Here is a 21,330-nt window from a genome sequence, read left to right on the forward strand (position 1 = left end):
TGTCATAATTTCATGTCAAAGAATCTATCTTCTCAATCCAAGGCGAGAGGTGTCGACGGGGCATCTGATAGTCTTTTGATTGAAACAGAATGTGACGGATGATGGGATGTAGATGGGGGTGATGGTGATATAAATGATTGATGATTCTGATGCTGATGTGGGTATGCTAATGTGTCCTTTGCATTTACTGGCGAAGAAGACGTGGATAAAGGAAATATAGCTTCGGTTAGATGTTGAGGCTGATGAGTGGAAGCACTGCTTGATGACCAGTGGATTGTGTTGTTGCTGTTGGTTTGCAATTCACTCAAGTGGCGAATGCATCTAGAAACAATCTCTTTTGTCACTGGCTTACACAATATGTCATCAAACACGCTCGCTAATTGAAGGGTTCGCTCATATGCAGTGACGGCAATGATGGGAGTGTTTCTGTTAATGTTGTTTGTCGATTTGATCATCCTTGCGGCAGCCTCTCCATCGACTGTAAGGTTTGTTAGCGTCGAATTCATAGCAGAGCATGATTACTTACTGATAGGCATTCGAATATCCATGAAAATAAAGTCAAATTGCACCTTGTCTCCCATAGCACACCGAATAGCTTGAGCACCATTGCGAACAACCACACAACGACACTGCAGCAAATGTAAAATGGTCTCTAATATTTTGCAACTGATAGGATTATCATCCGCGATCAAGCAGTTTATCGTTCTCGTTGTTGCAGCAGCTTGGGTGTTTGCAGATAATGGAGATGAAGTTTCTGTATCGAGTGGATGGGCTGTAGCCGATATTTGGAGTGGTAAGGACATATTGTGTCGATGTAATTTGTTGATTAAGGGGCTGTTTGTGCAACTGCTATTAGTACTGCTGCCATCATGATGTGAAGCAGTCGACGTAGGCGAAGTAGAGATGGGCGGAGGAGGTGCGTGAGGACAGCCTTGATAGGCGGTGGATGGTGAACCTACAGATGCTGTTGCTGCTGCGGCGGCTGCTGCTGCCGCTAAAATTGCCACTCGATTGCCAGGTGAAGATACAGATCGTACTCGATTGGGTGTCGCGTCCTCTGCCATCTTCAGTTTCTCTGCATGACTGACAGGAGCCTGAAATATGTCTACTGATCTACGATGAGTCGGTGTAGTACTTGTATTTGGAAACACAACATCACTTGTCGCCTTTGCTGATGAAGACGGTGACAAAGCCAGTGGAGGTGTACATGGTAATGATGTGGATGCGCTCGTGTTGGTCTTGATCATTGACAATGGTGGAAGAGACGATGTGGTGCTATGGTTGCTGCCTGTGCTACTGTTACTACCGTTTCTCAAGTGCACTGTCTCTGCAATTGAGCTTCGTTTTCTTCGTGAAATAGCAGGAAGAGACCTGAAATGCATTCTTTCCATAGAAGCCAAAGATGATGATGACGACGATGTGTTGGCGACAATGCGTTCGTGACGAATCTTTCGAATAGCGTCTTCATTTGCTTTCTCCAGCACGGGCAGATTCTTGTATACAAAGGTGCCAAAATCAACATCATCAAAGGAGACCTCGCTAGGCTTTTCATTAGCTGCTTCGGCTGTTTGTGTCGAATTGCCATCCACAAGCGCAATTTCATCGGGATCCTGTTGGTTGATGATCGCTTGCGCTCTTTTGATTTCTTCCAGCACCAAGTTCTGCACATTATCTTGTTGTTCCATCATCATAGTGGCACCTCTAGCATCAAAATAGTCCGTGTCCTCCTCGTTCATGGGCTGCGGTACAAACGAGGGTGATTCACTGAGCAATGTGTCCCAGTCCAAGTCCTTGAAGAAAGGATGCTCTCGAACCTCTTCCGGGCCATTGCGACCAAGTCGTTGTTCTGGATCCAGAGTCAGTAGTCTTTCCATAAAGTCGTACGCTTCGTCAGGCAGCTTAATGTCGTCCTTGTGCCAATCAATGTTTCTGGAAAGTATGTTCTCAAACACTTTATCTGGTGTCTCTGCGTGGAATGGAGGATAACCATACAAGAACTCGTAGCAAATGACACCGAGAGCCCACCAGTCCACCATTGAGTCTTGCCCAGTACCCAGTATGCTTTCGGGAGCGAGGTAATCAGGTGTACCTACGGCCTGTTCTTGCTGTTGTTGTCTGCCATCGCCTGCTCCATTGTCAGCGCTGTGGGTATTGCTCATGTCTGCTGCAGCGGTTGCCCCATGCACAAATGCGACAGGAGTGATTAGTCCGGAGGAAAGCAAGCCAGAGCTTGTGCGTTGACGATGTGGTCGAGTGGAAGCAGTCGAAGTTGCGATACTATTGCTACTGCTGCTGCTGGTAGGGTTCAAATCGTCGTGCAAGTTCAAAGGAGCGTTGATTGTTTCTCCATTATGTACAAAGGATGTCGTGGATGAGGAGGGTTGATTTCCGCCATTGATAGTTTCACCACCTTCACCAGAAGCAGAGCTGGCATGTGAGCCTCGATTGTTCTTTTTGCCGTCAAATAGCAAGCTAAAGTACGAATGCTTGTAGAGCTTTCCATTGCTGCCATTGGATAAGGGCATCGTAGTGTTTGCTGATGGGGACTGAGGAGGTGTCCCTGATCGAGACGGCGCCGGTGAGGATGGTAGTAGAGAGAAGGGTCCACGGCTTAATTCATCTCGCACACGACGGTCAAGGAACCCAATCCGAGACAGGCCGAAGTCAGTCAATTTCAAATGTCCATTCTGGTCAATCAGTAGATTATCAGGCTTCAGATCTCTGTGTACGTGCATACAATGTCAGTAGCATGTTATAGTAAATGGACAGCCTACGTTACCTATGAATAATGTGTCTTTCATGAAGATAGCTCAACCCCAATGTCACTTCAGCCAGGTAATTGCGAGCCCAATCACAGGGCAAAGTACCAAGCACTTTGATCAGTGACGAGCAGTCGCCACCATTCAAGTACTCCATGACTAGATACAGGTAATCTTTCGACTGGAATGTGTAATACAGTTTGGTGACAAATGGGCTATCTGTCTGGGTCATCAGTATCATACGCTCTGCCTTGACATTGGTTACTTGGTTCTTTGCAATCATATCCGACTTTTTAAGGAACTTGATAGCGTAATAGTCTCCTGTTACTCGCTTTTTTGCTAGAAAGACAGAGCCAAATGCTCCTTTACTGATGGGTTTGATGATATCAAAGTCCTTGATGCTTGGTGGCACTGGTCTTGTGGTCGACACGGCAGCAGGTAGAGGTGATAATGGCGACTTGATAAGTGCTGGTGTTGTAGCGCCCGAGGATTGTTGCTGTATTCGCTGCTGTTGTTGATGTGTGAGGCTGCTTCTTCTGAGTGGAGGTACTACAGCAGAGCCTGTCAAAGGTGGGAACTTGGGAGATGCCATTGGTGTATCAATTACCTCCATTTCCAGGATGCGCGTGCTGTTGATGGACGAGTGATGTGCTGAAAAAGTAGCCGTTGTGGTGTTTGTGGATACTGGTGGTGGTATATGGCCCGAGGTGCTGGCACTGCTGTTGCTGTTGTTTTGCCTGCGCTTGGAGGTTCGCTTAGATTGCTTGCTACTGCAACGTCTTCCTTTGGATTTCCAGTCTTTAATCTTTTTGAAAATGCTCTTTTTGCGGTTGACATTGCCCTTGTCTTCGTCTTCAGTTGGCTTCTTTGCTGCTGACGTTGGCGGTGGTGGAGGAGGAATGCGCTGTTGGCTGCTCTGCTCGGCAGCTGGAGGCGCTTCTGATTGTTGCTGGATCTCTCTCGCTGCTGCTTCGGGTACCTCCGTTTCTTGCAGCTTGTTTTCATCTTGTGGAGACACAACGAATTCAGACCATTCACTATCACACACGATATTCATTTGAAAGCTCTTTCTTGTGCGTTCGTTATACTCAAGACAGTCCTGCATTCGGTTCACTGAATCCACTTTGGACTTGATAATGACTTCAATGTCATGAATCAGTGATTCTGTGTCAGCATCATCAGCTTGTGGTGCACGCCAATACAAAATTTGAATGATCTTTGCTTTGGACACAGAAGACTGTTTCAAGCGCGGTGAGTGTGGACCATGTGCATCAGTGGTAGCCTCCTCGTCTGTTGCTATATCATCGCTGCCAGGTGTAGCGATAGATAGCGCAGTGTTCATAATGTCTAGCAAACACATGTACTTCTCTAGCTCTGATCGCTTTCTCTCCAAGGGAGATACCTTGTCTTCTTCCAAAGGCAATGATTCACCAAAGATAGAGTCTTTTTCACTGTTAATGCTGGCAGCATCGTTTTCGTCGTCTTCAAATATAGTATCTACTTGATGCAGCAAGTGCGATTCAGGGTTACTCTCTAGTTCTTGCACCTCTGAGCTTGTCAGATCACACAGGCCTTGCACATAGTGTCTCAACTCGGTAAGGCTGTCGTTACATGTCACCACGTCCATCTCAGCACGATGAATCTCTGCACACAGCTCGGCGTGTTGCTCAAAGAAGGCTGCTACCACCCATCTTTCGCATATATTGCACAGCGCGGGAGACAGCGTGAGGAGATGGCTAGTGGAATCGATATTTTGAGATACAAGTGTCCCACCCTGTGATATGGCTCTTCTCATGGCTACTGTTTTGATGCTTTCTATGACAGAGAAGGATGGCATCTTTTTCTCGGACAGAAAGGGCGGTTTTTCCAGAGGTAGTAGATCAGACACGGGCGCACTAGTAACTTGATCAATGAGGGTGGACCATCGCCTGGACATTTCCAACAGCTTGATGACCCACATGGTATGGCTTGGCTCGCCTGTAACATGGTTGTACATCAGCATGCCTTTGCCCTCCATCACAAAAGGCTTCTTGGGGTCTTGATCATTGATGACATGGAATAACAGTTCTACTGTTCTCGAGTCGTCTGCTAGCATCTCTGCTGTAGCTGTACAGAAGACATCCTTGTCTTGATGCTCCAGGAGCTGCGATATACTCAGGCCTATCATCGACTGTGGTCTTGTGCTACACAGTAGAATAGCTTGCTTATTAGCATGCCATGTGTGTATGCATATATTGTATCATTGTGCACTTACCCAATCACATCATGCCAGACAGGACTTAGATATTGTATGATGGAGGAGGTCAAGGATAGCTCCATCACAATGGTTCTGCTCTGGCCAATGTCTGCTTCTTCTTGCAGTTGACACGTCTCATCTTCGTTGGGATGGCATGTACTGGACAAGACACTGTTGTCTCTGGTCCTCAGTGTAGAGACAGATGACGCAGCTTCTTCTGTCAGCATTGCTGGCTTGAACAATGGAGTTACCGTGGTAGTTGTGCTGTTGGATGTGGTGGTAGGCGTAGGAATGACGGTCGCAGTAGTCGTGGTGGCACTGGACCAAAAGCTGCGTTCTGCTTGCCACCATTCAACGACTCGATTCAATGCTGCTACACTCAAAAGAAGCCTCACATACCACTCTCTGCATGGCCATTCCTTGTGATACTCCCACTTTAAGCCTACTGCTTGGATGCTTGAAACAGTATCCGCACATGCACCTGAATTCTCCAAAAAAATTTCCAAATCAGTATCCAAAACACTTTGAGCTAAACAAATAACGTCTTGTAGTGTCAGGATAAAGGGCGTTGGCAAATAAGAGTCTTCGGATATCATGGCGACCATGTCCTCCTCCTCCTCATTACTGGTACTACTCGTGTATTGTTGCTTGATGGAGGCATCCCAGTTTAACAATTCTTGTTCTTCTTTCTGGTAAAGCAATCCTTTTTCCACGTATTCGTTGAGTCCATCAATGATTCTGCGCAATTCCAGATTACAGGCTTCTTTGGCAGCGTACAACCGGGTCTTGATGGTGAGTCTGGGGCAAGCGCTCTGCTGCTTGGTATTGGAGGGTATTCTATGCGGCGATGTGAAGGAATCGTAATTCTCGCCAAAATGTTGAAATGGATTCTTGTTGGGATGGTTGAATCTGTAGCCTACGCTAACATGGTGGGATCGTGTGGGCGTACTACACGCTGTACTGCTACTGTTGTTATTGACAACAGGTTCAGTTGTTGTAGAAGCAGAAGCAGGAAATCGATATGGAAGGTCATGTAAATGAAGTGACATATGATGTTTGTGCTGCTTTTTATCTGATGGAGCAGCAGGAGGAGGTTGTTGTTGTTGTTGTTGCACTGAATCAGCGTTATCTAATTGCTGGATAATACTATTCCACCAAGACGCAATCTTGTCATTTGTAGCGATAACACTGGCATCCATCCAATTGATCCAATTTGGGCGTGTGTGTTGATAATGATGGTGATGGTGATAAGGTGACCATTTTCTAATCTTAGCCAAGCGTGATGATTGTAACTTGTAGGCGTAAGAACCTTTGTTGGCGGATTTGGTTGCCTTGGAGAGAGAGCGACGGCGGATAGGAACACTTTTAGATTCTAAAAGGTGTATTAGATTCAACATGTAGAGTAACACTTGTTTATGCTACCTTGAGAAGGCTGTGCTGCCCAAGTGAAATAGTCCTCATTCACATCAGGCACAGAGATACTGTCCACATTGGTATCCCTATCGTTTACTGCTGCTTGCATATTCTTTGGGTTTATTTCATCATTGCCGTTATCATTGTCGTTGAGAAAGATGGCTGGATATACCGGTGATTGGTATCTGGAATGGGCATCGACTGCGTTACTGTACGGACAAGACAATGAATCGTCCAAATCAATTTCAACAACGTCTTTATCTGCTTCAGGAATCGAACGAGGCGATATCATGGTTGAATTAGATAACTGTCGCTTGAGAAAAGTCTGTATCGACTGCTGGTACTCGGGTATGGTAGATGGGTGTGAATAAACGGGATTGGGTATATTCCCATTGAGGATACCAGTTAATTCTGCACTGGACATGTTTCGAAGCAGACAGCCTGAAGAGCGTCTATGGATGCCTACATTTACAGTTGATAAGTATACGCCATCACTCATGCGAGTGCCCATGTATTAGTTTACCAGCGGGCGATGTTACAGACTCATCATTATCGTGACAAGACTCGTACTCGTCTGAGCCGGATAAAACGCTAATATTGTCTGTCAATATAGACGATATCGACGATGCTCGGTGATGCTTGTCAAAGAAAAAGTTGTTTTCTCTCAGCTTCGATCTTTCATCAATGGTGGAACTCTTTCTACTTCTTGAAAATCTGACGGTTTCAGGTAGGCTCACAGGAGTCGAAGGCGTACTGTTGATTGTATCACTGGTTGCTGCTGTGGGCTGCACTCCTATGCTTCCTCCTCCCCCTCCTCCTCTTTCAACTCCTGCGTCAACAATCCAACTTGACCGCTTGGACTTTACCATGTATTTCCCTCCACTTCCAGCAGGTGGGCTGTTTGCATAACGAAGCGATGCCATGGATGATGATACTGCGTGTGATGTCTTTATTTTATTGCCTACAGCGTCAGATTCACTTCCCAGACTAGATGTCATCTCATCGCCACTGTTTCCATGCGTCCAGATGGACTTCTTCTTGATAGGAATCGGCTTGTTGAGTGTGCCAGCCATTGGAGGAGGCACTTGCGACGGTAACGAGGCTGCCGACCCACTTTGTTTACTGCTATGATCGTCGTCCATGGAGGACATGGATGAGCGACTCAATGGCCGTTTCAGCAGCAATGGTGGTGGTATGGGCACACTCTTGAGATTGATGCTGGAGGCAGATGGATTAGTGATTTCTGCTGAGGTGGTAACATGGCTGACACTGGCATTAGCAGGATGGGAGCGAGGTTGAGTTGACTTGAAAAACGGCTTGCTAATGGCAGCATGATTGTCAATTGACGCCGCTTCATCTGCTGCTGCTGCTGTTGGTGTGGTCCGAGGAGCTACTTGATTCATACAAATGCAGTTAATTTCATCAACAGTTGTAACTGAGAGAAAGATAATGACCAATAAGGACTGCAGCAAGAAACAAGAAAGTGAGAGAGAAAGAAAGAAGAGAGAATCAATGCGATTAAACAGCAAGGGAAAGGGATTAAAAGGGAACCTCCGCTACAGTAGAGTGTCTTATTGGTTCAATGTGTTTGCATGAGAAGAGTTGATGTGCATTTTTGAGTAACATTTTCTTATGTGTGTTTGTTATTCACTTGTAATCCAACATCACGCGTAGTCGTAGGCTGTTGTAGAGTCTCAATGTGATCACAACAAATGGTTGCTCCTAAAACAAATCGCGAATGTTGCTTGTTTTGACTCCTTAATGTACATGACAGTCTAATGTCAATTGACTTGCTTGTCCATGTATGCTTATATACAATGGTAACTGTGTCTCATTTTCATATACATACACTGTTGTTGAATTACATCACGCAATAAGGCACATCCTTATTCGTTTTTAGAGGGCAAAAATAGCCTAAATTATGCATTCCATCTTCCATTGCCATTTACAGCTACATCCAATTTAACCTGGATGCCATGGTTGTTTCTCTAGAAAACGTTCTGAGGGTGTGGCAATATCTTCTTTAGCCTATGAACAGTGATGAAACGAAACAAAATGCATAATACATCAAGTTGGGCATCTCCATTTGATATTCATCTCAAGTGTGCTTGAAAATGTATGTCGCGCATGCTCATCTCCAGCATCTTTTCTCATATTACACGAGCACCTCATTTTTTTTTTTAGCTCGACTGAAGGGTTTGTTATCCGTACTAGTATTAGAAGGATGCACTGCCAAGTAATCGATGGAGCAGCAATGAAATTAGGAAATAGCGTATTCGGAGCCCGGCAGTACGGTATCAGCCTCACCCACTCGGTTTATTTATATAGTCGAGTTGTATTTTCATTTCACTTTTCTTCTCTTCTTTCTTTTCAATATATTACAAAAAAAAAAACTAGAGAACAACATGTCTAAACCCAAGATTATCGGCGAACTAGTGATTGTTGCATACAAAGCTGTAAGTTGAACATGTCGAGAATCAAGAAGCCATCTTGTAACTTTCTACATGCTTGGATAGAGACACTTGCCTGAACGTGAGGTAAGATGCTGGCTATGCCAGGCGTAGGTCGTGTGAAATGCAGATGCTAACAGGTAATCAACGCAAAGGTTATTGGCAAGCAAGATCCATTTGTCGTTTTCCGTATTGGCGAAGTGATTCAAAAGACTAAAACTGATTTAAGAGGCGGTCAACACCCGACTTGGGATGATCAGGTACGAGATTTTTTTTTTTAATTGAAATTAGGGGTAGGTTGAGCTTATATACAGTCCTCTAGGTCACGCTTCCTATTCCCGAGAAAAAGACAACCGTGTTAGTGCAGGTATATGACGAGGATGGAAAGAGACAGGAGCTCATCTCAGAGTGCGATCTGGATATCACCAAAGTGTTGCAAGAAGGCGAGGAAGATAGTAAGTTGGGAGGGGGGGAGCAGTTTTCTGCTCCTTGAAACATGAGCAACATGATATTTATTTGTTGTTTACGTGTCCATAGACTGGTATCCTTTGAGCTACAAGGGTCGATCTGCTGGTGAGATTTACTTGGAGTTGACATTTTATTCTGCTGTAAGTATGGAGGGTATCGAAATGAAATCATGGCTTTTATTGATCCCACCACCCCCTGCGTCGTGTAACCTAATAGCGTCCTCCACCAAAACGCCAGCCTACAAGATATGGTATGAGTAAAAAGCTCAAGCCAGTAGGAGGTTATGTTCCTACTGTACCTCCTCCTCCATCAGGTCACGTACAGAACAGACCTTATCCAGCCTCACCCCAATATCCTCCTCAGCCCAGTGGTGTCGCAAGACCAGCTGCTCCACCTGTACCAGTCGAATCTCATTCCACTCCTATTCACGGCAGCAGCCCATACCCACCTCATCAACAGCAGCAGCAACAGCAACAACAACGCCCACCGTACAACTATGGTGCCAGCATGAATACACCACGCCCTTATCCTCCTCCCAACCCTACCCCATCCATCTCAACTGGATCACAGCATGCATATCCTCCTCAGCAGCAGCAGCCATATCCTCCTGCTAACCAAAGCAGTCGCCCTGTCTCATTTGGTGGTCAACCGTCTGCTGCTTTCAATGGCAATCGCCCTTCGTCGCCACCTGTGCCTGGATCTGGTGGTAATTTCGGCAACTCATCTGCACCTTTGCACGCTCCTCTTTTATCTTCCTCTTATAGCCCACAATCCAACACAGGCCATCCTAGTTATGGTGGAGGTAATGGAGATATGGCTTGTTCTTTTGCAAGGAAACGGCTGATGTAACTAATTTGGTTGATAATATAGGCTATCCATCTAGTGGCAACAATGGCTATCCACCAAGCAGTGGCTATCCTCCACAAAACAGCAATGCTGGTAACAGAAACAGCTACCCTGCATATAATACCAGTAGCCCCTATCCACCTCAGCATTCATCATTCGGATTCCCTGAGCCACAACAGTTTTCTGGTGGATACATTCCTCATGCTGATCCCCTGGGTACACCTTTTGCCGCTCATCAAGGCACTTTCCCACCACCTGCCCACAACGGCTATCCTCCACCTACAAGCGGTAGTTACCCGCCCCAACAGCATCAAGGAGGTTATCCTCCAAGCGGATATCCACCTTATCAGTAAATCTGTAATACAACAACTCACACAAACGCTTCTTTATGATATTAGATATTAAAAATTTATTAATGATTGATAAAATGGAAATTTGATTTAAAAGTAATTGCTTGTATTGTTAGTTTTGGCCTTTGTGGGTGTTTGCATGTAGTCAAATGCTTGGTCATCCTGAAGAGGGTCAAATTTGAAATCATCATGATGACTGATAGCAGCACCGCTCATGGTTTGCATGGGATAATCTTGGCGGTGTTGTTGTTTGGGAGATGCAGATCGATACGATGCTTCATATGAGTCTCTTCCTGCAACGGATGATTGCTGCTGCACTGTGTTGAACTTTTTGTTATTGATAGGTTCCATCATGGTAAAGTTGATTGCATGGTTACTATAAGGATCATCAATGGAGACGTTGCGGTTGGCAGTGGTAGGTGTAAAGTGATTGGTAGGTGTGAACGAACGCTGCTCATTGCCGATGGTAGGGTGGTCTACTTCGACAGGAGACATGGGTCTCAGGAAGCTACCGTTGCTGCCGTTTATCAGTTCCCTTGAAGTGGGCTCGTACAATGTAGACGAATCGTTTGCCATCACAGTCGAATTGTTGGTACCAAAACGAAGGTTGCCAGCATTTTTATTTTCTATGAAATTCGTGATACGTTGACTTAGTCGATGCCCATTTCCTTTCATTCCCTCAGAAAATGACGAACCATTAAATCTCATGCTATTTGTGTGGTTGTTCTCAATGTCATTAGTAGATGTAGGCTGATGGAATCGGCCTTGCGTAGTCGTAGTCATACTCCTTGAGTCAACACTAGCTTCAATGTCTGCGTTAGAACGACGAGGATGGAAAATAGAAATCTAGTGCATGCAGGTTAGAAGTCGTTGTCTACCAAACAACCAAGGCTTACCGAGTATACTTACACCAACAATCCACATCAGCACAGATGCTGTATTACAGTTGGCAATCAATAAATCGGATGCAAATTTGTTGGAGTTGATAGTCTTGGAAGCGGTCAAGCCATCGACACAAAGAGTACCAAGACTGAGAGCGTAAAAAAAGAGAACAGTCGTGAGGTAGATGTTCATGTCCTTAAAGTAGGCAAGCTTCTCAACAATGGCTGCACCGCCATGCTTTAAATTACGAGAAATGTTGAGGATACGTCTGAATCTACGGTCAGAGCGGATGCCCAGCAATGATGTGATGAGCACTAATGTATAGGGTGAGTATACGGAAGCTATTTATGCCGAATAGCTTTGATGACCTACCCTCAATAGAGTAAGCTAATTGAGGAGCTGTCTCTCTCAAGCTTTCATCATTTCTGTAGTACCATTGCAGAATTGGGAAAACGGCTACGCTGCCCAAAGCCCTGCAAAGAATAAAAAAAAAAACAAGTATTAATTTTCATATGTCAAAGGCAGATCAAATAAGCTATCATTTGCACGGATGTTGCATACCAAAAGATGTAAAATTTGAACTCCCAAGAACTCATAAAGGACTTTTTGGCTACAGTATTGGAAAGATAGTTCCAAAAGCACTGCAGGAGGAAAAAGACGCCGGTTTGCATAGACAGGTTGACACATTCTACATAATCCATGGCCTGTTTACAATTGAGTCATCATGAAGATATATACGATGGTTGTGATGATCGGTACCTGAGCAACATCCTGATGTTCCTTGGACCAGTAGTCGAACGGTTTAGAGATGATTTTGTCTGTGCCTGGAATGACGATGAATTTCTCGGTGTATTTGATCCATGTCGACACGACATCTATGGTAAGAGACGGGTGAGTTATCCAAGCAAACACTCTAGCGTAATATTCCTACCCCACGATGTCTGCATCACCAGCATTAGTATATACAGTACTGTGATGATACTTCTCAATTCGCCAGCGAAAATTCTCTTGGGATGTAGACATCGCATTCTATCATTCGACCAAACTCTATAGAATAGAAATACTCCCATATATACTTCTAATGCACATCTTTCTGTGTATAATTGACATGTTAGGGGATCACACACTATATCAAGCAGAAGGGAGACACATACGCAGATATGAAAAATCACTGTCAATATAACATGTTAGAATCCATCATTCGTGGGGCAAGAGTGTAATACAAAGCTCACCTTAAATGTGTCATTGAGATGGGGATATATATTTACAAGTGATAGAAAGGAAAAAGAAGAAGAAAAAGGAAGAGAGAAAGAAGCTTAAATGGTGCACTCATACAGCCCAAAACCGATAATACAGACCCAAATGTGCCATGCTTCAAAAACGATATCATTCGAGTTCATCAATGAGTGTTACCTCGTATTAAATGTAATTTCTATTTAGAGCCTTGTGAGGATATCTGTTCTTTTTCCCGTACCACAGCTGCTAACTGTAAATGTAAGTGCATGGCACTTACACCTGTGCAACTGTGGGCAGTGGTTGTGTGTTTTCTGAGTAGAGATTCAATTTAAACAACAAAATTAACTGCATTCACATTATCAACTCAGAGTTTACTAATAGCCAGATGTTTCTTCCCACTTGGATCCATCTATCTAATACACATTGTCTTCCATTTTCCCACCAATTCAAAAGATGTATAGCCTTATACAGCCCGGATTGACCTGATGGACTGCACATCACTTTATATGACATTTTGAAGTAGCACATTTCAAGCAAAAGATTACCATACATATCAGAGAGATGAGCAAATGCACAAAATGCCTATTGTAGTGGCAAAGTATACTTGATAATTTAGATATACTCCAGACCCATTCAACCAACCAAGAATCTTTGCTATTTTGAGCAACAATACGCTTTTGAGGGCACACAAACAAATAGATTATCATTTTTCCCAAAGACAACCAGAGTGTGTGTGTGTGTGTGTGTGTCGAGATGACCAGACATCAGCTCATTTTTCTTCCAGACATAGGCCACCGCCCATCCCACAAGCTTAAAAGCACAGGTCATTTTGTTGTACCTGTCTTTGACCAGCACAAGAACATGTAGGAATACAAAGGCCCTGATCTAAAACTGCTAGCCTCGAAATTGCTTGAATACCTTTCCCTAATTAGTCCCAAGCATTTAGGTACCGCATTGATATGTTGGTTCATGGTTACATAGATTTGGCTTGTATCACTATAAAATTTGGGCAAAGCCTAAAGAAAAGAGAGGATTATCCAATACAACAGTGTCAAATCATTTTTGATAATAAATCCCAATTAGTTAGAAGCCTTTAAATGTCTGATGTGCTGCAGCATTCCCAGGCTTTTGATTAGCATTTGACGTTTGTCAAGAGTGATTAGAGGCTGTAGCGATACATTGAATTTATCTTCCCTCCTATGCATGTGCTTGGTGATCCAGTTGTTTTGTAGGGTCCAATATTTAAGCATCGCCATACTACTTTTGTAAAAGTTCTCCTTTAAAAAAGCACTTTCAAACGTCCAAGTTTCAACTGCATTACAAAAGAGCAGCGTTGGATTGGAACTCATTGACAACGCTATGTTTGGTACTATTTAACATTCAAGTCAACTGTTATAGTCGATTCAGGCACACAACTGATATTGACTGCTACTGAGATTTAATTCAAGCCGCGCTATAGTCTGTTGGATTTTGAGACCGAATTTGAGATCCTTGGCCTCAACTCGACAACAAAAACCATTCTATCGATACTTACTCTACAGACACAATACATAATCTACCTAGGTTATTAAATGTCTAGACTACTTCTTTGAATTTTCTATCGAATGGTACTAAAAACACCTATACGTTCCACTAAAATTATTTCTCAACTTGGTGAAATACAAAAACCCTTATTTGGTCGATAAATCGATTTTCGTATTACTGAATACCTAGAATAGCAATTTTATATGCTTGCTTGAGCTTCTAGCTTTTGAATTCACTAATACATGTTATAGTGAAAAACGTTGTTTTAGAGGTGAAAAACACGATCGTTTGATTTTTGAAAAAAATCCATGAGGGGTACCTCATGGAAAATGCTGGGATTTTGGTCAGTGATTTTCGACCCAAAAAAAAATGAGATAATGCTACAGAAAGCAAGTACTCGTCGAGAGCGTTTGTTTGGTGCGATTCTGACGGTCTGAAACGGACAACAAGAGGAGATATAAGCAGTTGAATACTACCAAATTGGCTGTAAATTGGTCTGTTATTGCCCTGTGCATGATGGAACCTGTACAGTGTGTAGTTCAAGCTTGCCGTCTTCATTGATCTTCATGTTAAGTGTATTATAAAGCAGTAAGTGTGCTTGCTAGTTCCGTTTTAAAGCGAATTAATAACGTATATAGCACTAAATATCGTTGTTTACACAGTATATTGGAGTTCTAGTGAGTAATGCTGCCTCTTTAAAACTATGGATTAGTACGTGTCTTTTGCGCTACCGGCAGTTGGTGTTAATATCAGAAATACCGTGGTGCATAGAACCCAGAGCTGTACAAATCTCGAAAGCAGTATACTTGAGGAAGCTTGGCCTAATTCCTTGAGATTCACCTGCAAGAATGCGTGCCGGGCGTGAAAATAGCGTTATTTGGTGCTTTCTTAGGACCTTGTTTGCTCATTCTCTTGCACAAAAACGAAGAGTGGGATATAGATATTTGCGCCATCGCCTGCCCGTCGAAATTGCTGGAATTGCTGGCATGGGCATGTAGTATTTGGCGTAGGTCTCCTAACTGAAGTGGGTAAATTAATCCTGATGAGCCAGCCAAAGAATTTTCAAGTCCAGTTACGTCGTTATACTTTTAGTAAAATAGCCTGTTTCAATAGCATCAATCGTACAAAGTGAAGCTATCCATAAATATACATTAGAAAAAAAAAATAGAAAGAAGGCATCTTGTTTGCTTTAGTCATTGAGATCAGTGATCATAAGCATATTGTATAGCACAAACTCAAGTAACGTTGATTATTAAGCCACACTACTGGCTACCATCAGATTATCACTTCAACACCAGAAGTCGCGAGAGGAGTAAATGACTCGCCCGCGATTTTTATTCAACGTTGCACCTTTCCAAATTTTGCAAACCTATGCTGCGCTACAACATCTTTCGGATCGTCTATACATGAGCACACAACACATTTCAAGCAGCCAAACTGTTATGAATAGCGTTATAAATCAAAGCACAGGTAAGGTCGCTGACTGAACATTCACATAGTATTGTTGGTTTGTTTTATCTAAATGAGCATCTATAGCTGACAATGCTGCTACCCCCGACAATCTCACTACCGATACAAAACAGAGTCGAGCGAGCAATACCACTGAAAGCTCCAAGTACCATTTGAAGTCTGATTGGGATATATTTGGTGATGATGATGAGTTTATACAAGCTTTGGAAACGGATGGTTCAACATGGCTGGCCGTCTCAGGAACACAACAAATGCAAGACAATGACCAGCACAAGACAAGGATAGAAAACCCATTGCTCGAGAACAGTAATGTAGTGGTAGATGATACCGCTTCAGCACAGCACAGCCAAACAGCACTAGCAGACGTGGACGATTCACAAAGCGATGCTCTTCTCGTGTCTGATCATTATGCTGATTTGCCCAGCTCTCCAGGATTCTCCTTGGATGAGCTGCCTATATTCTCCAAGCAAAAAACAGTAGATGCAGATGGTCAGCCGCACGAGACTGCAGACCTCTCAGATACCGCCAATCTTGCTTCTGGCATAGCGCATAATGAGGACATGGGAATGGCAGACTCTGATGTGTACCGGGTACGGGATAAGCATATGACAGATGAGGATGTTGCTGAAGCATTGGATTGTCAATTTACACAGCAAATGGACATGCTGGATACATTAGACTCGGCATCTCTATCTGCTCAACCATTATCATCATTCAATGTGAGCGATATTGAACCATCCACTGTTGATTCAGGACAATCCTCTGACACCAGTGCTCCTGCTTCAAGGTTCAAATTGTCACTGAGACAGAGAAATGCTATTCAATTGCATCCATTTACCATTGAACAAGCCAATTTCCAGTATCTCATCAGTCGATCCAGTATGAAAGGCAAAATCAAAGCCGCTGTTTCCACGCAGATTGCCGATAGCCAAGATACCGAATTCACTATTTCAGACACTCAACAAGTTGATGTAACAACAGACGAGCTACAAGCATCGCAAATGCACCCTGAAGGCCCTCGAAAATCTGCCAGTAAGAGCAAATTGAAAAAGACATCTCTCCCATCCAAATCAAATAAGCGTGCTAAACATCGAGCCAAGGGTTCCAATATCGCAAATACCACTTTTGACGATATTGCATCGCCTGTATGCGACAAGTATGGATTGGATAAGTTAATTTTGCCTACAGTCGCCACAGGTGCCTCAAGAAAAGAAAAGCCGAAAATCATCACCTTTCAGAAAAAGAAAGGATCGAAAAAGGATAAATCAGTCGTCAGGAAATTTCTTCCCTCCTCCTCTACATCACGCACAAAGGACATTTTTGATTTTGATGCACAGCCTCGCTCTTCGTTCAATTTTGCAGCTAGTTCAAGCGATCTGCGTGCCACCTCCCCAGATCCAGATGACTATCTTCGGCAGCAGATGCAAGACATGAACGCTGACGTTGATTTCAACAACTATGGCAGCGATATGGATGATGATGAAGCGGATGCTGTGGATGCAGACAACGAAGAGACAATTAAGAGAAGGTTCAGGGTCAAGAAGCATGCCATTTTGGATAGCAGTGATGAAGAAGAAGACATGGAGGACGATGAGGAGGAGGAGGAGTCTCCACCTGAGCGAGAACTGACAGAAGCAGAATTAGACGCTATCTTCAGCTTCCCTGGTACAAGCGCTCTGACACCAAAATCAAGTAGAATCACTGGAAAGCGATTGACGAGACCATCATCAGAGGATGGTGTGGTATCTATTGTCGAGGATGCGTTCGAACACCGAGAACACAAGAGACAACGAATTGGTCTTCAAGATGTGCTCAAAAAGAAAAAGACGCTCAAAAGCATTTTACCTGCTTCTTTTCTCAAAATTTATCAAAAGGAGCTGCTGGAGGAGGACAGGCTACGAAAAGCGCCTAAAAAGCGCACAGTGAGTACCAATGCCTCCAAATCAAATACTGCCACAACCTCTTCCAACACAAGACACGCCTCGTCTTGCTCTACAAGTAGAGCGGATCCTGATGTGTTTGCGGCATTCTTGGACTCTCAAAGCGAAGGTTCTGGCGACGACTCTGATGACATGCAAGATGCGTATCCAACACTCGATGATTATGTGACCATGATGGACTATGCTACTCAAATACCCAATACTCAGCAGCATCAGGCGGGATCAGCAACACCTACAGGCGATAACACCGACTTTTTCGAGAGTTCAGCAGCGCACTCATCTAAGCGCACGCTTAAACAAACTCAACTGAATGCAGGCATCTCTTCGCGAGCTGGATCTCCATCACCATTGTCAAGGCAACACCCTCAGTCTGTATACCCTGTCGAGGAACCGATTGAAGACAACAGAATCCAGCGCTATCACCAAGGCACTAGCTCCAGAAAATGGACTACAAAAGCAAAGAAATTAGTGAAAAGAGCACCCAGATCTTCCATTGCCATCAAAAGACCAGCGGACGGCCCAAAGAAGCCATCAAGTATACCCATTAGAGACAATCCAGCTCCCAAAAAGCGCAGAAAGAAGGTCAAGAGAACAAGAGATGATATATACTGCCACGCACTAAATTCATATCGAGCTTGGAATGATCGCTCCGGTCAGGCACCCGATAACAATGGCCGTGCCTACTTTCAACGGTCCGTCGATACCCCTCGCATGGCATTTGATGACATCTATGTGGGTACAAGGCAGTACGTACGTTATGCCAATGAGTCTTTGCACGGTGACCGGTTCAATGAGCTGTTTGATCAACAGCAAAATGAGCATATCAAGGAAAAGCTGAATGTGCTTATCATTCATACGCTGCCTAATGTCATCAGTCGAGTGCGGCATTTGCAGGATTATGATCTGCGACGTATTTCAGGCCTTAAAGACACTGTTTATCTGCACCATCGCTTGTTGACGCCCCTCTTGTCTGCTATACCCAATCTCAAATCAGCATACAAGCATCTTCAGGACAACTATGTGGATTTGATCTTATTTGATAAGCATCTGTTGTGGAGAAACGTCGTACCCGAAAATGAATGGTTGCTTGCGCATCTCTTTTACAAGGTTTCCGGTGATATAGTGAAGATCTGCAAAGAGAAATTCCCTCTAGACGACAAGGAGCTGCCTGGCCATGATCATTTTTATACGTTTGTGTCTGTTTGCTTGACTCAATGGATCCCTCTCCATCCGTATGAAGACCGTGTCCAGCTGACCGAGCTATTTATGCGATACATTCGGTATTTGGGTCAGTTTGTACCAAGATTAGTGGAAGAGTGCAATACAGGTGATTTAACATGGCGTCCTATCGTCAAATTGATGGTGTATATTCTGGATTGGACATGTCGTCTTCATCATTTGGGTGTGCATCAGATCGACTGGTCTGTGACGCAGTGTACAAAATCACTCATCGATATTCTGGTGTTCATTGGCTTTGGCGAAATTAAATCGTGCACCAAAGACTACCTAGCAGAAGCTTGGATCTGTCTACTGCAAATCATGTCTGTGTCCTCCAAAACAAGCGGCTTTTACTTTGATGAGCAAGTCTTTTTGGATCAAATGACAGATAGTATCAAGAAAAAGTCAAAGGATCTCGGTGTGTATGAATTTGACAAGAGAAAAACAACTCGACTGTGGGCAGAAACTCTGAATTTTGTCATTGAACAGTACATGCTGCTATAGCACCTGACAATGTCGATTAAATCTATTTTCAAACATTCATTTTAAATGGCATGAGCTGTTCACGACTAAAGACTGCCAGTGGGAAAAACCAACTGTAAACCTAAAGTGTCCAGAGCTATATTTGCTGTCATTTTGTGTTGGTACAATGGGGAGATAAGGTTCAAAGCGGATAAAATCGGGCCACTACCACGATGAGCTGCGCTCTCCACAAAATGGAAACTGGCATCCCATTGATTTCATCTACATTTTTCTCCTGTATCTTCCATTTTGAGAATGGCAGGTGCTCAATTATACAAAACAGCAAGTGGACGTTTATTTCATGCTGGCGCAGTAGCCATCATCACAGTTGGGTGCGTATTATCTATCTTTGTCGCTTTGACGTAGAAACTATAGCTAACTTTTCGAGACAGTCTTCCTGCCAGAGGCAAAACGCACGTTTCAAGATCGCTGTGTAGATACATGCGCTGGCTCGGTGTTTCTACCAAAGTATTCAGCGTAGGCAACTACAGAAGAAAATTGATGGGCCCTATTCCAAACGAAATGTTTGATCCTAGTAAGTGCAGCTATTTGTATATCCAGGCACCTTTGTTCAATATGCAGACATTAGACAATGATGATGCTTACGGCCGCAGACTAAAGATTGCTGATGATTGCTTGAATGATATGATTGAATGGCTTCAGCATGGAGGAGGACAGGTTGGCATCTACGACGGCAATAACATCACCGAGGACAGACGCAGGGAGATTCATGACAAACTTGTGGCCTTGGATATTCATGTAAAAAATATGATAATCGCATGTTACACATGAGCTCACACTCATCCAATGCCCTGATCTAATAGGTTCTTTTCATCGAGTCCATTTGCAACAAACCATCATTGGTATTGAATAATATCAAGAGCGTTAAAATATCATCACCCGATGTAAGTGTTTTTTTTATCTAAAATGCACATGATTGGCATTCTAAAGCACAGCATCAATCAAGTATGTAGGATGGGATCCCGAGGAGGCTGTGAAGGATTACACAGTAAGAGGAGCATGGCAAATTAGATACTGCCAAAAAACACAAAGACTGACAAATCACATTAGCACCGCATTGAACAATGTGAACTGCACTACAAGGTCATTAGTGATTTGACACTGCCCTTTGTAAAATTGATGAATTTCGGCGAGCAACTGATTGTGAACAATGTGCAAGGCTACTTACAATCTCGCATTGTATACTACCTCATGAATTTGCACAACCGACCCAGAACCATCTACTTTGCCAGAGTAAGATACACGTATTTCATTTGTCACTGTTTACTAATACTGTGTCACTTGCAACATGTTAGGCCGGCGAGTCAACCAACCCAGGATCCTTCAAAGTGGATGCGGGTCTTTCAAAAGACGGTGAACTGTACGCCCAGAGACTGAAAAAGTTCATCCTGGTATACCGCGAAAAGCAAAGACAAGCATCAGGAAATACTGAGGAGAATCAGCGTCCTTTGACAGTATGGACATCGACCCGCAAGAAGTCTAGACAGACGGCACTGCCTTTCCTAGAAGAAGGGCTTATTGTGCGCCAGCAATCCGTTTTAAATCAAATCAACCCTGGAGAGATTGATGGTTTGAACAAGGAGCAGATCAAACAAAAGTTTCCAGATGAGGTCGAGAGAGCAAAGGAGGATCCCTACAGACATCGCTATCCAAGAGCTGAGTCTTACCACGATTTGGCAGTGAGACTTGAGTCTGTCATTATGGAACTAGAGCGTGAAAAGAACGATGTGCTGATCATTGCCCATGATTCCATTCTTCGTTGCTTGTATGCTTATCTGTTTGATAGGCCTGATCACGTAAGTTGCAGTGGAAAACGAACTTGAGGGAGTCAACTATTCTTACATGCCCGTCTTAGGAAATTCCCTTCTTGTGTATGCCCCGCCAAGATTTAATAAGCATTGAACCTTCTGCATACGGTTGCAAAGAATCAAGAGTTGAAATTGTTGACGTTTAAAGTTTATTACATAAAATTACATGAATGGCTTGATACAAACA

At 43.7% G+C, this 21,330-nt stretch overlaps 5 protein-coding genes across 5 annotated transcripts; 3 read left to right on the forward strand and 2 right to left on the reverse strand.

Moving 5' to 3' along the window:
- Positions 1-32: 32 nt before the first annotated feature.
- Positions 33-7,811, reverse strand: ATC70_010853 (uncharacterized protein; the record flags this gene model as incomplete). Its single annotated transcript, XM_064830059.1, has 6 exons — positions 33-478; positions 527-2,721; positions 2,780-4,942; positions 5,014-6,367; positions 6,418-6,870; positions 6,932-7,811. The coding sequence occupies 6 exons, from the start codon at positions 7,809-7,811 to the stop codon at positions 33-35; spliced, it is 7,491 nt and encodes a 2,496-aa protein (XP_064682561.1).
- Positions 7,812-8,813: 1,002 nt separating this feature from the next.
- ATC70_010854 (uncharacterized protein) lies at positions 8,814-10,525 on the forward strand (the record flags this gene model as incomplete). Its single annotated transcript, XM_064830060.1, has 7 exons — positions 8,814-8,864; positions 8,925-8,945; positions 9,014-9,118; positions 9,181-9,313; positions 9,396-9,466; positions 9,543-10,128; positions 10,197-10,525. The coding sequence occupies 7 exons, from the start codon at positions 8,814-8,816 to the stop codon at positions 10,523-10,525; spliced, it is 1,296 nt and encodes a 431-aa protein (XP_064682562.1).
- An 87-nt stretch (positions 10,526-10,612) lies between these two features.
- Positions 10,613-12,650, reverse strand: ATC70_010855 (uncharacterized protein; the record flags this gene model as incomplete). Its single annotated transcript, XM_064830061.1, has 9 exons — positions 10,613-11,148; positions 11,218-11,368; positions 11,432-11,718; positions 11,777-11,877; positions 11,966-12,108; positions 12,164-12,279; positions 12,336-12,497; positions 12,559-12,575; positions 12,637-12,650. The coding sequence occupies 9 exons, from the start codon at positions 12,648-12,650 to the stop codon at positions 10,613-10,615; spliced, it is 1,527 nt and encodes a 508-aa protein (XP_064682563.1).
- A 2,920-nt stretch (positions 12,651-15,570) lies between these two features.
- Positions 15,571-19,296, forward strand: ATC70_010856 (uncharacterized protein; the record flags this gene model as incomplete). Its single annotated transcript, XM_064830062.1, has 2 exons — positions 15,571-15,634; positions 15,701-19,296. The coding sequence occupies 2 exons, from the start codon at positions 15,571-15,573 to the stop codon at positions 19,294-19,296; spliced, it is 3,660 nt and encodes a 1,219-aa protein (XP_064682564.1).
- Positions 19,297-19,569: 273 nt separating this feature from the next.
- ATC70_010857 (uncharacterized protein) lies at positions 19,570-21,289 on the forward strand (the record flags this gene model as incomplete). The annotated part of the gene is made up of 8 exons (XM_064830063.1): positions 19,570-19,646; positions 19,707-19,849; positions 19,904-20,073; positions 20,139-20,219; positions 20,282-20,323; positions 20,386-20,568; positions 20,631-21,131; positions 21,191-21,289. 8 exons carry the CDS (start codon positions 19,570-19,572, stop codon positions 21,287-21,289), a joined length of 1,296 nt encoding a protein of 431 aa, XP_064682565.1.
- Positions 21,290-21,330: the final 41 nt, after the last annotated feature.

Source organism: Mucor velutinosus (assembly GCF_035048745.1).
Source record: "Mucor velutinosus strain NIH1002 chromosome Unknown tig00001564, whole genome shotgun sequence".
Lineage (NCBI taxonomy): Eukaryota > Fungi > Mucoromycota > Mucoromycetes > Mucorales > Mucoraceae > Mucor > Mucor velutinosus.